Raw genomic sequence first — 12,253 nt, forward strand, 5'->3', positions numbered from 1 at the left:
AGGCTTTTAGGTACCCATCCATCTCTTTTTTTTTGTCCTCTGCCATCAGAGAAATATGGCTTAGGGGCCCAGATCCCCTCTTTCAGGTCAAGGCAAACACTTATCGTTGAAACAGTTATCGGGCAGCAATCGTACAAGGCATGGGTTTGGCAGTAGTGGGGAGATGGTAAAAATGTGTAAAGTAAGCTCTCCTTCTCTCAAATGCTTCCAGACTAGTTAATATTGTAATATTTGTATTTCTTATAATCTAATAGGGAACATAATTAGGCATTTTGGCTCTAGTGTCCTCTGCCTAGGATTCATTAGAAGAATACAATAAAAATAATTCAAGGATAACTCTAGTGCTTATTATCTGCTTAATAATAATTATTATTATCTGCTTAACACTTTCAGAAGGATCTTGAAATCAAATTTTCATGAATGGATTACAACATGGGTATCTATAGAGTATTATGAGTCAGCTGAATATAATATTTGATCTGAGGAAATTATGTTTTCAGTTTATCGAATTTATTTCCCTTTCTTGGAGATGTTGATCAAGAGAGTTACAAACATTAAGTGTGCTTTGTAATGCAAATGAAGTACTCCATCAAAAGAACTTAAATTCTAAGCCAGAACTTTGGATTAACCTCCTTTACATTTGAAATATTGTTTAAATATTTATTCAAAAGGGATCTGAAAATTAATCCCTATAAAAATTGAGTATTAAAAAATGAGTTAAAACATTTATTGGGTGCTTACCCCTAAGTATACTTTATGATAATTTATTTGTTTAATCTTTACAATAACCACTTGAGAGAAGTACTGTTATTGTTTTTTAGATGAACCTGAAATGTACTACTGTGAAAAGGAACAGACTTGCTATATGTCAAAGGACGGCAGGCTGGGGGTTCAGTGGAAGGATTTTTATTCCTTTTGAGTTTGTCTCATATTGAGTTATTGGGAAAGCCTCATGAAAATCCAGGGAGAAATCTTGATTATTTTTTAAAGTTTTCATGCAGATCAAGAGCTGTTAGATGTTCGCACATCTGTACCACAGACAGGAACATTTTAAAGAGAAGACAATACCACCAGTGATAACTTGCTAAAGGAAGAAGGTTTATTGACTAAAAAGAACTGACAACATTTCCTGTAGGGTAATCAAATGAGTCATCATATTTATATGTGATGTTCTTCCAGATAAATGGGAAGATACTATTGATAATGCTAATGATTGCCCAGACAGAGATTATATTTCAGCAACAGGAAGGTAAGAGGACAGACCTTTTTTAAAGACTTGCTCATTTTCCCAGACAGATATATTATGCCTTCTCTTCTCAGAGAGTTATGGACATATGCTATCTCTTGTATATCAGATTAATTGCTTTGAGATTTCTCTTCCAGGGAGTGGAGCCTGGTGGTAAGTATTTTGCTGCGCTGGTCTACCTCCTCAAGGACTTTCTTAACCACAATGGCTTTGATTGGATCTAAAATTCAAATTTTAAAAGGAAAGTTTTAGAGAGTTGAAACAAGATGAATAAAATCACAATAGCTAAAATGTGGAAGCAACCTAAGTGTCCCTTAATAGATAAATGGATAACAAAATATGGCATATCCATATGGTGTAATATTATTCAACCTTAAAAAGAGGAAATTTTGACCCATGCTACAACATGGATGAGTCTTGAGGATATTATGCTAACAGAAAATAAATCAATCACAAAAAGACAAATATTATATGATTCCACTTATATGAGGTACCTAGAGTAGTCAAATTCATAGCAAGAGAAAGTAGAATGGTGGTTGAAGAAACTGGAGGGAGGAGGAGGAAAGGGGAGTTGTTTTTTTTTTAAACAGGAATAGAGTTTCAATTTCACAAGATGAAAAGAGATAGACAGTGATGATGGCTACACAAGAATAGGAATGTACTTAATGCCAGTGAACTATACACTTAATATGGTTAAGATAGTTAATTTTATGTTCTGTGTATTTTACCACAGTAAAAAAGTGGAAAAATAATGTCATATTAATTAAAGGAATAACAGAAAAAATTCTATTATATATAGAATATAGTCTATATAGAGAATATAGAATAGAATAAATATTCTATTTCTATAGAAAGGACTACGCAGGAAGCACAAAGACTCATTTTTGGGGAATTTTGATTTCTTGGTTAACTAAAAATGTGATGACAAAACACTTTGTTTAAAATTAGCACACATCACTAAAGTTAGACATCCAGCGCACACACTGGTGTCTACTACAGTCCTTGATTACATCTGTTCTTACTGAGGCCTGGAAATATGAAAACAGTCAAGCTGTGCATTGAAAATGAAGTAGAATAACGTAAAGCCAGGATTCCATTCTAATCACCTTTCATTTGGTTTCCCATATTTCCAGCTGCATAGTCTTTAGACTTGTAACCTCCAGACTTGCAAGCCCTGTGGATGCAAATTGTTGAAAATGTCACATAGGAGAGTGACTTAGAAAGAAATCCTTTAACTAGATTCACTCTTTTGTTTTCTTTTTTTGTTTTATCATTAATAGTATCCTGACCAGAGATCGAACCTACACCCCCTGAAGTGGAAGCTTAGTGTCTTAACACTGGACTGTCAGGGAAGTCCCCCTCTTTTTTTTTTTTAACTCTTGTTTTCTTTAGCTGTTTGGTGAGAAGAGTTTCAGTGGGTCACACAGTTGAAGCTACTTTGCTTTAGCAACAAGAGGTGGTTTTTAAAAACTTCTCACCTTAAATAACAGTGCTTGTGGCACCTTGATTTTGTAAGATGTGGCTAATTTGTATCTTGGCAGTAGTGTATCACGCTTAATATTTAGCATTTATGACCATAAATATGGTCATTTCAATTTATGTTCACTTTCCAGGTATCTAAGTTCAGCAGATTTTGATATATTGCATTTTCCCTGTAAAGAATTCCACTTACCCATCATCTCCACCAATGAGGAGACAGTAGGTCTCGATTTCTTTTTCCAGGTGGACCTTGATGTCCAGGAGCTGTTCATACTCCAGTTTCTGGCCCTCGGTCTCGGTCCTGACCTGGTGCAGCTGCTCCTCCAGGGCCCCGATCTGAGCCTGGATCTGGGCCAGCTGTGCACAGTAGTTGCCCTCCGTCTCTGTCAAGGAGCACTCCAGGGAGTGTTTCTGTTAGGAAACAGTAAAGAATCTGGGATGGATATACAGATATGCAGACATTTGCTTTAATAGATGACTTTTTCCTTTTGTTACCTTTCCCTATAATTGTTTTAGATTTCACATTGACACATAGTTAAGAAGACACTCTATGACACTCTTAAAAATCAGAAAATTTTTCTTTTTTGGTAGAATAAGCCAAAAGATATCGATGATGCTGTTTCAGCTGTTACATAAAATACCATCATTTTCTTATGTTCTAAGTTAACTACATAAAAATATATATTTTTTGATATATGGATATATTCTCAACACAGTTAAGGCTTTTAACATCAACCGGCACACATTTAAAATGGGAACATAGGAGCTTAATTTCCAAAATACACAAACAGCTCCTATAGCTCAATATAAAATAAAAAACCCAATCAAAAAGTGGACAGAAGACTCAAGTAAACATTTCTCCAAATAAGAAATACAGATGGCCAATAGGCATATGAAAAGATGCTCAACATCACTAATTATTAGAGAAATGCAAATCAAAACTACAATGAAGTATCAGCTTGTACCATTCAGAATGGCCATCCTCAAAAAGTCTACAAATAATAAACTGGAGAACATGTGAAGAAAAAGGAACCCTCCTACACTGTTGGTCGGAATGTAAATTGGTATAGCCATTATGGAAAAAAAGTATGGAGGTTCCTTAAAAAACTAAAAATAGAGTGACTATATGATCCAGCAATCCCATTCCTGGGCATATATCCAGAGAAAATATTAACTTGAAAAGATACGTGCACACCAATGTTCATAGCAATACTATTTACAGTAGCCAAGACATGGAAGGAACCTAAATACCCATCAAGAGATGAATGGATAAAGAAAATGTGGTGTGTATATACACAATGGAATACTACTCAGCCATAAAAGAGAATGAAATAATGCCATGTGCAGCAACATGGACACAACTAGAGATTATCATATATGTGAAGTCAGAGAAAGATAAATATATATTACTTATATGTAGAACCTAAAAAGTGATGCAAATGAACTTATTTACAAAACAAACAGACTCACAGACATAGAAAACAAATTTATGGTTACCAAAGGGGGAAGGGGGAAAAGAGATAAATTAGGATTTGGGGCTTAACAGCTATACACTACTTTATATAAAATAGATAAACAACAAGGTCCTACTGTATAGCACAGGGAACTATATTCAATATTTTGTAATAATCTATATAAAAATATATGTAATATTCACATATTAAATGTTAGTTATTATGATCATTATAGCATCATAGATGTTGGAATCAGTTTTGCAGCTAAAGTCTGTGTATATATCTGGATCACTTTGCTCTATACCTCAAACTAATACAGCATTGTAAATCAACTATGGATCAGTTTTAAAAAAAGAAGAAAAAAGATAACCTAGGAGATGGTAAGAGATCAGCCTTTTCATACCGTGGCTAGGAGAGACTGAAGTTCAATTTCCAGTGTTTGGAGGTTGCGCTTCATCTCTGTCAGCTCATTCCTGGCTGAGGTGGTGGCTCCCACATCCTCAGTGATCTGCTGTTGCAGCGAAGCGCTCTATCAAGGGGTAAAGCATGGAGCACATCTCAGTTTTGTGAACAGTGCTCAAAAGCAGAGGGGAAGTTTTCAGGTGAAGGCTCACCTTTTCGTTGAACCAAGCCTCAGCGTCCCTGCGGTTCTGCTCGGCCAGGGCTTCGTACTCGGCTCGCATGTTGTTCAGCAGAACCGTGAGGTCCACGCCGGGCGCTGCGTTCATCTCCACGTTCACGTTGCCTCCGGCCGCGCACTGCAGAACCTGCATTTCCTGGAGGCGGAAGAGCGTTCAGCCCAGCTGTGTAGGGATGTCCAGAAAGTCTAGAGGCTTAGATTTGGCAGGGCTCTTTAGAGTTTTTCCGGGTCCACCTCCCAGGCTGTGCCGCTGCCTCTACATTTCCTATTTCCTGTCTCATGAAGTAATGTGTTTTATTCTCGTAAAGTTTTAACTGCTCCAAAGCTCTTCCTTCTGGCCAATTTAATTTCTGCTCCTATAACTCCAATTTATCGATTTAGTTCTGCTGCACAGAAAAGAGTCTTCCTTTCTCAAATGAAAGTCCCTAAGATATTTAAAATTAGTTATTCTTATCTCTTATTCTATTTATTTATGGCTGAAATGTCTCCACCTTGATGCCTTGGTCTGCATTTTACTTAAGAGACCAGCTTTGAAGTGTTCTCTTGATCTCAGACAGTAGGACCATGATCTAACAGCTGAGTCTAAAGAATTCTGAATAATTATAAATAAATATTTGTTATATATTTATATTTACAATTTAAACATATTTGTTTATTTGTAGTTGATAAAGGGAGAACCTACTCTTGTAAAGAATCGTAGCTGTCAGTTAAGCTTTTAAGCTTATACAAGGACTAGTGTCATGATGGACTTGGGTGTCAGACAGATCTCTGCATGAACTCCGGTTCTGCCATATAGAGGTTAAGTGAACTTGGGAAAATCCTTAACTTTTTAGTCTTGATTTTCAGATAAAGTAAGAAAAAAAAAATCCTTCTCTGGGTGGTTGAAAGATGTGAAAGAATTATTAGTGATAAGACCTAGTAATACTATCTGGTATATAAATGCTAAACAAATGCTAGTTATTATGATCATTGTCATCATCACAGAAGCTGGAATCAATTTTGCAGCCAAAGTCTACTTATTATCCCATCCAAGGTGTGGGCTGTTGGGATGCACTCAGTTCTAAGGCTATGGATAGCAGACATCACTGCTAAGACTGTGTACATTGAAACAGTAGGGATCAGCTTTAGGTCTCTACTGCAGAAACCCTCCTGCCTGTCCTGGGCTCTGAATTGGACCTAATGACAATAATGAGGCTTTCTTTTTTCCTGGTGATCTGTATACCTTCTCTTTCTCCAGGTGGGGTTTTCATTTCTGAGGATTTAGTGAAAACTTCCTCAGTTCAAGCAGAAAAAGAAAAAGATAAAAAAAAGATGCATGTGGGTCTGTCTGTGAGTGAATCATTTAAAAAATCAATTGTATTCAATTCATCAAAAATTTGTTATAGGGACTTCCCTGGTGGTCCAGTGGTTAAGACTCTGAGCTTCCACTGCAAGGGGCACGGGTTCAATCTCTGGTTGGGGAACTGAGATACCACACGCTGAGTGGTGCAGCCAAAGATTAAAAAAAAAAAGATTACGTAGCTACCATGGGCTATAAACATTCCTGAACCTGTATGTTCATATTAACGTTCTTTAAGTAGGTATTGTTTCAAGACAGCCTCATGGCTAATTAAATTGCATTTTTAGCTTGATCTCCTGCTTTGAGGTTTGGCATGACTCTTAGAACTTTTTTGACTATTTTAAAATAAATTCAATTTCGAAGAATAAAGATCTCTCAGAAAACAGTTGTTCTGAGAGCATTCCCCAAATGTGTCCAGAGTTATGGCTGTATGGTCTGATTTTTTAAAAATCTAACTTCCAATGGTGACCACTTTGGAAATGTATGTTTATTTGGAAGTGTACATTTTTATATGTTTAGTTTCAGCCTCATTATTTTTATATATGTTAAGTTTATATCTATTATATATATTAAGATTATACATTAAGGACATATGCTTAAGTGTATACAAAGTAAGTGTTTAAGTGTTTTAAATCTGCCACTGTTCTATAGAAATCTAGATCTGGTTTCCTTAAGATATCCTTAAAATATATTTATTTTATCTAATTAGATGTAATCTCCTAAGTATGCCATTTTAACTCCGCCATAATTGCCTATCTGAAACATTGCTCTTGTAACCCTGATTGGTATGGAAAAGAAGATTCTTTCCCCCTCCCTGCCATGGGAAATTTGGTGCAAGGTCAGAGGTGAATCTGGGCTAATACTTCACCACTGCTACAAACCACTCAGGCCTCATGTCTTTCTGATCACGGATCTTTAGTGCCAATTTCTTACTTAAGAAATCAAATCCATTATCTCCTGTTAGATGGATAGTGTCTGCAGAGGGATGGCAATATGTGGGCAGTCAGCTCTTACCTCTTTATGGTTCTTTTTGAGGTAAGTCAGCTCTTCACTCAGGGTTTCATACTGAATCTCCAGGTCTGTTCTGCAGAGGGTGATTTCATCCAGAACTCTGCGGAGCCCATTGACATCGCTCTCTACGCTCTGATGAAGAGCCAGCTCATTTTCATACCTTAAAGAGGGTTAATGATTTTCCAGTTTATTTCATGGTTGGAGAAGTGGTCACTGATCAATGATAAAATGCTAGAATTCTGTAATTTTTGAGTGACACATTTGGCCTAGATGAGAGGGGAGTTTGGAGGAGAATGGATACATGTATATGTGTGGCTGAGTCCCTTTGCTATTCACCTGAAACTATCACAGCATTGCTAATTGGCTATAACCCAATACAAAATAAAAAGTTAAAAAAATATAAAGTGACACGTTTTGTCACAAGAGACATTTTCAAAATTTATTGTATCATAATTATTTTGAGATATTTCCTTGGCAGAAAAAGAACTAGGGTTTTGCACACTGCTTTGATAGCAGTTCATACGTTATATTTCGTAGCCAAAGAGTAAAAAAATAATAACATTCTGTTTAAGTCCAAGTGTTTTACACTGTTGGAACCAGAGTTGGTAATATTTAATGAGGGATCAAAAAATAAATTTAATGAAATGCTTATCATTGACCTTGTGAATTTTTTTTTTTCACTCTGTGAGGCTACTTACTTGAGTCTGAAATCATCAGCAGTCAGCCTGGCATTATCGATCTGCAGAACAGCATTGGCATTGCTGGTGGTGGAAGCAATGATCTGGAAGCAGGGAGTTTGACTTTTTAGAGGCAATTTATCATAACTGATAAAAACCAAAAAAAGCGTGTATGTGTTTAAGATTAAGAAATGGAAATAATCCAAGTTAATATAGTTACTAGATAGTGACATTTTCATCATAACTATTGAATCTACTTAGTGCTTATTTCCAACGCTAAATTGAAATTCCCTTTAAGAAGTCACAAGTAGGAATGAGAAATGTTTTTAGTATTCAGTGAAGAAAGAAAAAGAACATTTGGAAATAAAAGTACATAAAAAGGATGGCAAAGTGTAGTTTCTTACCTGGTTTTTAAGATCCTCGATTATCGGGAAATATCTACTATAGTCATGATCAAGACCACGGCAAGAACCGGGCCCAAATTTCTCGTACCAGCCCTTGATCTTCTGCTCCAGGTCAGCGTTGGCCTCCTCCAGGGCACGGACATTCTCCAGGTAGGATGCGAGGCGGTCATTGAGATTCTGCATGGTCACCTTCTCATTGCCAGAAAGGAGGCCCCCCTCATTCATAGTAAAGCCAGCACAGGGATTGCCCCCCAAGGCGTTTCCTCCTGATGAGCTGCTCCCAAAGGCACATGAGAAACTGCTTCCAATTCCAGGCATGCTGCAAGCATTTCCAGCTCCGAAGCTGGCTCCTGCACCGGAGAGCCTGAGTGAGCCCGTGGTGGGACGGGGACTGGCCCTCCTGGATCCACTGGGAAGTCGAAGAGACATGGTATCAGGACAAGCGTGTTGCAGAGATGTGCTTATGAAAGCCGGAATAGAGTGACTGCCCGTCCCAGCTCGTCTGTTGTCCTTTTTATAGACAATGCTCAAGTGTGTTTGGATGAAATTCTGCCTACATAGAGTCAAACACTGCTTGCCAGCCTCAGCAAGTTAGCTTAATTGGATGAATTTTCCTAATTAGTATCTAACTTTGCCCGGCTCATTTCTGTAGGAGGGCAGTTGCCCCCAGGTTGGTGGTTATCTGAGAAATGGGTCTGGGTGGAGCAATTTCAGGTTCCTTATTACATTTTTAAATTGCGAGTGAGTCATTCCTCACTTCCCTCCTTAGAAGATAAAAACTCACCAGTCCATCACCGAGTAAAAATCTGGCGTCATGGTTTTGGGCTGTTAGGCCAAGGTAGATTTTGATGTTTCTGAGACTTTTACTGCTTCTGTTTTTACAGTTCTTTCCACAGAAATAGAGGACAGGACAGCAATCATTATTTCCCCAGCTTGGATCTTCAACCACAGACTTTTCTCCTCGACTCTTGCTACTGTTTCTGGTGGGAAGTTAATTTCCATTTTGGCTGACATGCGGGGTGTTTTGTTGACATGTACTTATGTCTGGGTATAGTTGTCTTCTCACATCCATTTTGGTAATTAGGAACACACCCCTAATTGCTGTTATGGGTTGTGGGAGTTTGGAAGGACATTAACTTATTTCCTGACCTTGCAAAATTTGAAGCAGAAACCTGGAAAGAAATATTTCACCTGTTTCTACTTCGTGGTGGTTTCGCTTAGGTGAAAGTCATCAGTAAGCTACTTTCTGGATGTGGATTCCCACATATTTATTGAAAAGTCTAAATATATGGCAATTTGGGGGGAAAAATCTGGAAATTGGCTTATGGACAAAATTTCCATGAATATTTATTATGTGAGGCTGTTGTGAAAATATGGGTTAATTCCTTCATTCATTTAGAACCTACTATGTGCCAGTCATTGTTCTGACACTTGTGATAAGTAGAATCATACATTATTTGTCCTTTTGTGACTGGCTTGTTTCACTTAGCAAAATTTCTTCAGAGTTCATCCACGTGGCAGCATGTATCAGATTTTCCTCTTTCTAAGCCTGAATAATGTTCCATTGCATGTGTTTTGTTTATCCATTCATCAGTCAGTGGCCACTTGGGTTGCATCCACTTTTTAGTTATTTTAATGTATAATGAAACTATGAACATGGATGTATAAATATCTGTTCCAGTCTTTGTGTACCCTTTTCATGGGAACATACCCCACAGTAGAATTACTAGATTATATGGAAATTTTATTTTTAATTTTTTGAAGAAATACTGTACTATTTTCCATAGTGGCTGCACTATTTTATATTCCCATACATAGTGCACAAGGATTTTAATTTCTCCACATCATCACAAACATTTGTTATTTCCTTTTTTTTATAGTAACCATATCAGGTGGTACCTTGTTATAATTTTGACTTGCATTTCCCTAATGATTAGTGATGTTGGGCAGCTTTTCATGTCCTTGTTGGACATTTACATATCTTCTCTGGAGAAATGTCTACTTAAGTCCTTGCCCACTTAAAATATTATGTTGGATTTTTTTTTGGTTAAGTTGTAGGAGTTTGTTTTATATTCTGGATATTAACTCATTATCATCTTATTTTTAAATAGGTTGAATTAAGAGTTGAATGACCGAGTGACTAAGCACACACATGCACACATCACTCTTCATTTTTGGATTGTGATTATTTTATCTAACTTCAGGAGGTGATTAACTCTATGAGGTCATAAAATTGTCTTCCGGTAATATACTCGAAACATTTTGCCTTTCACATTTAAGGCTTTGGTAGTTTGGAATAATTTTTGTATATTCTGTGGTATATAATCAAATTTCATTTTTCCAATATGGATAATGATTTCAGCACTGTGTACAGAACAGTGTCACCCTCTCCCTGCAATGCCATGCCACATTGTCATAAAGAAACTGTCCAATGCCTCAATAAGTCAGGAAATCAAAGTCCTCAATAAATCTTCATTTAGGTGGGGTTTCAGCTGTTACTATTTTTTGGTCTGGTGCAGAAACATACCGTTTTGGTTACCATTGCTCCATAATATAACTTGGTATCTGGTAAGGCAAGTATTCCTTTGTTCTTTGTTCTTATTTGCCATCAAGTCAAATATTCCTTCTGTATTGCTCTTTCATGTAAAATTTAAAGCCTGATTCTCAAATACAATAATAGCCCAAGATTTGCTTGAAATCCATAAAGCTATTTGAAGAAAATTGACATCTCTGTGATATTGTGTATGTCTATCCAAAAAGTTGAATATTCTTTCCATTTATTTAGGTCTTCCTTAATGTTCTTCAGTGAAAAGGTACAGATTTCTTCATAATATGCTTTTGCATCCTTTTAAAAGAACTATTTCCAGATACTTATCTAATATTGCTAAAGATATCTTTTAGAAATCGTACTTTCTGGACAAATTCTACTAAGAAATGCAATTGATATGTGTGTAGTGGGTTTGATCAACTTTACTACAGTCTATTCTCTCCCTGCCCCAGTTTAAAAATTTTATTTCATTTTTTTTGGCTGTGCAGTATGCAGGATCTTAGTTCCCTGACCAGGAATTGAACCTGGACCTTTGATCATGGACACACGGAGTCATAGCCATTGGATCTCCAGGAAATTCCCATCCCCCAGCTATTATTTATTAGTGTTCCCAGTTTCATTGAGGACCAACTGACAAAATCATAATGCATACCTTGTAATACAGTATTATAGAATTGTAATACAACTGTGAGAAATTATTCTCACAGTCAAGTTAGTAAATGCATTTATCACCTCATATGGTTACCTTGGGCTCCAAAATCACTGCAGATGGTGACTGCAGCCATGAAATTAAAAGACGCTCACTCCTTGGAGAGAAGTTATGACCCACCTAGATAGCGTATTCAAAAGCAGAGACATTACTTTGCCAACAAAGTTCTGTCTAGTCAAGGCTATGGTTTTTCCAGTGGTCATGTATGGATGTGAGAGTTGGACTGTGAAGAAAGCTGAGCACTGAAGAATTGATGCTTTTGAACTGAGGTGCTGGAGAAGACTCTTGAGGGTCCCTGGGACTGCAGGGAGATCCAACCAGTCCATTCTGAAGGAGATCAGCCCTGGGTGTTCTTTGGAAGGAATGATGCTGAAGCTGAAACTCCAGTATTTTGGCCACCTCATGTGAAGAGTTGACTCATTGGAAAAGACTCTGATGCTGGGAGGGATTGAGGGCAGGAGGAAAAGGGGACGACAGAGGATGAGATGGCTGGATGGCATCACCGACTCGATGGACCTGAGTTTGAGTGAACTCCGGGAGTTGGTGATGGACAGGGAGGCCTGGCGTGCTGTGATTCATGGGGTTGCAAAGAGTCGGACACAACTGAGCGACTGAACTGAACTGAACTGAATGGTTACCTTTTTTTTCTTTTTGGTGAGAACATGTAATATCTGCTCTCTGAGCAAATTTCAAGTATTCAGTGTAGTATAATTAGTCATTATGCTACACATTAGATCCTCAGAATT

The 12,253-nt window shown here is 37.3% G+C and overlaps 1 protein-coding gene across 1 annotated transcript; it reads right to left on the reverse strand.

Annotated features, from left to right (window-relative positions):
- Positions 1-1,356: 1,356 nt before the first annotated feature.
- KRT25 (keratin 25) lies at positions 1,357-8,679 on the reverse strand. The gene is made up of 8 exons (XM_052657380.1): positions 8,251-8,679; positions 7,868-7,950; positions 7,173-7,329; positions 4,794-4,955; positions 4,583-4,708; positions 2,919-3,136; positions 2,353-2,420; positions 1,357-1,466 (listed from the first exon to the last, which is right to left on the reverse strand). The coding sequence occupies exons 1-8, from the start codon at positions 8,677-8,679 to the stop codon at positions 1,357-1,359; spliced, it is 1,353 nt and encodes a 450-aa protein (XP_052513340.1).
- Between the last annotated feature and the right edge of the window lie 3,574 nt (positions 8,680-12,253).

Source organism: Budorcas taxicolor, chromosome 19 (genome assembly GCF_023091745.1).
Source record: "Budorcas taxicolor isolate Tak-1 chromosome 19, Takin1.1, whole genome shotgun sequence".
NCBI classification, from domain to species: Eukaryota; Metazoa; Chordata; class Mammalia; order Artiodactyla; family Bovidae; genus Budorcas; species Budorcas taxicolor.

Coding starts and splice junctions, on each gene's coding strand:
- KRT25 (XM_052657380.1), bottom strand. CDS start 8,679: ATGTCTCTTCGACTTCCCAGTGGATCCAGGAGGGCCAGTCCCCGTCCC. Junction 7,330..7,867: donor GCTGATGATTTCAGACTCAA/GTAAGTAGCCTC, acceptor ACCCTCTTTAAG/GTATGAAAATGAGCTGGCTC. Junction 4,709..4,793: donor AGGCTTGGTTCAACGAAAAG/GTGAGCCTTCAC, acceptor ACCCCTTGATAG/AGCGCTTCGCTGCAACAGCA.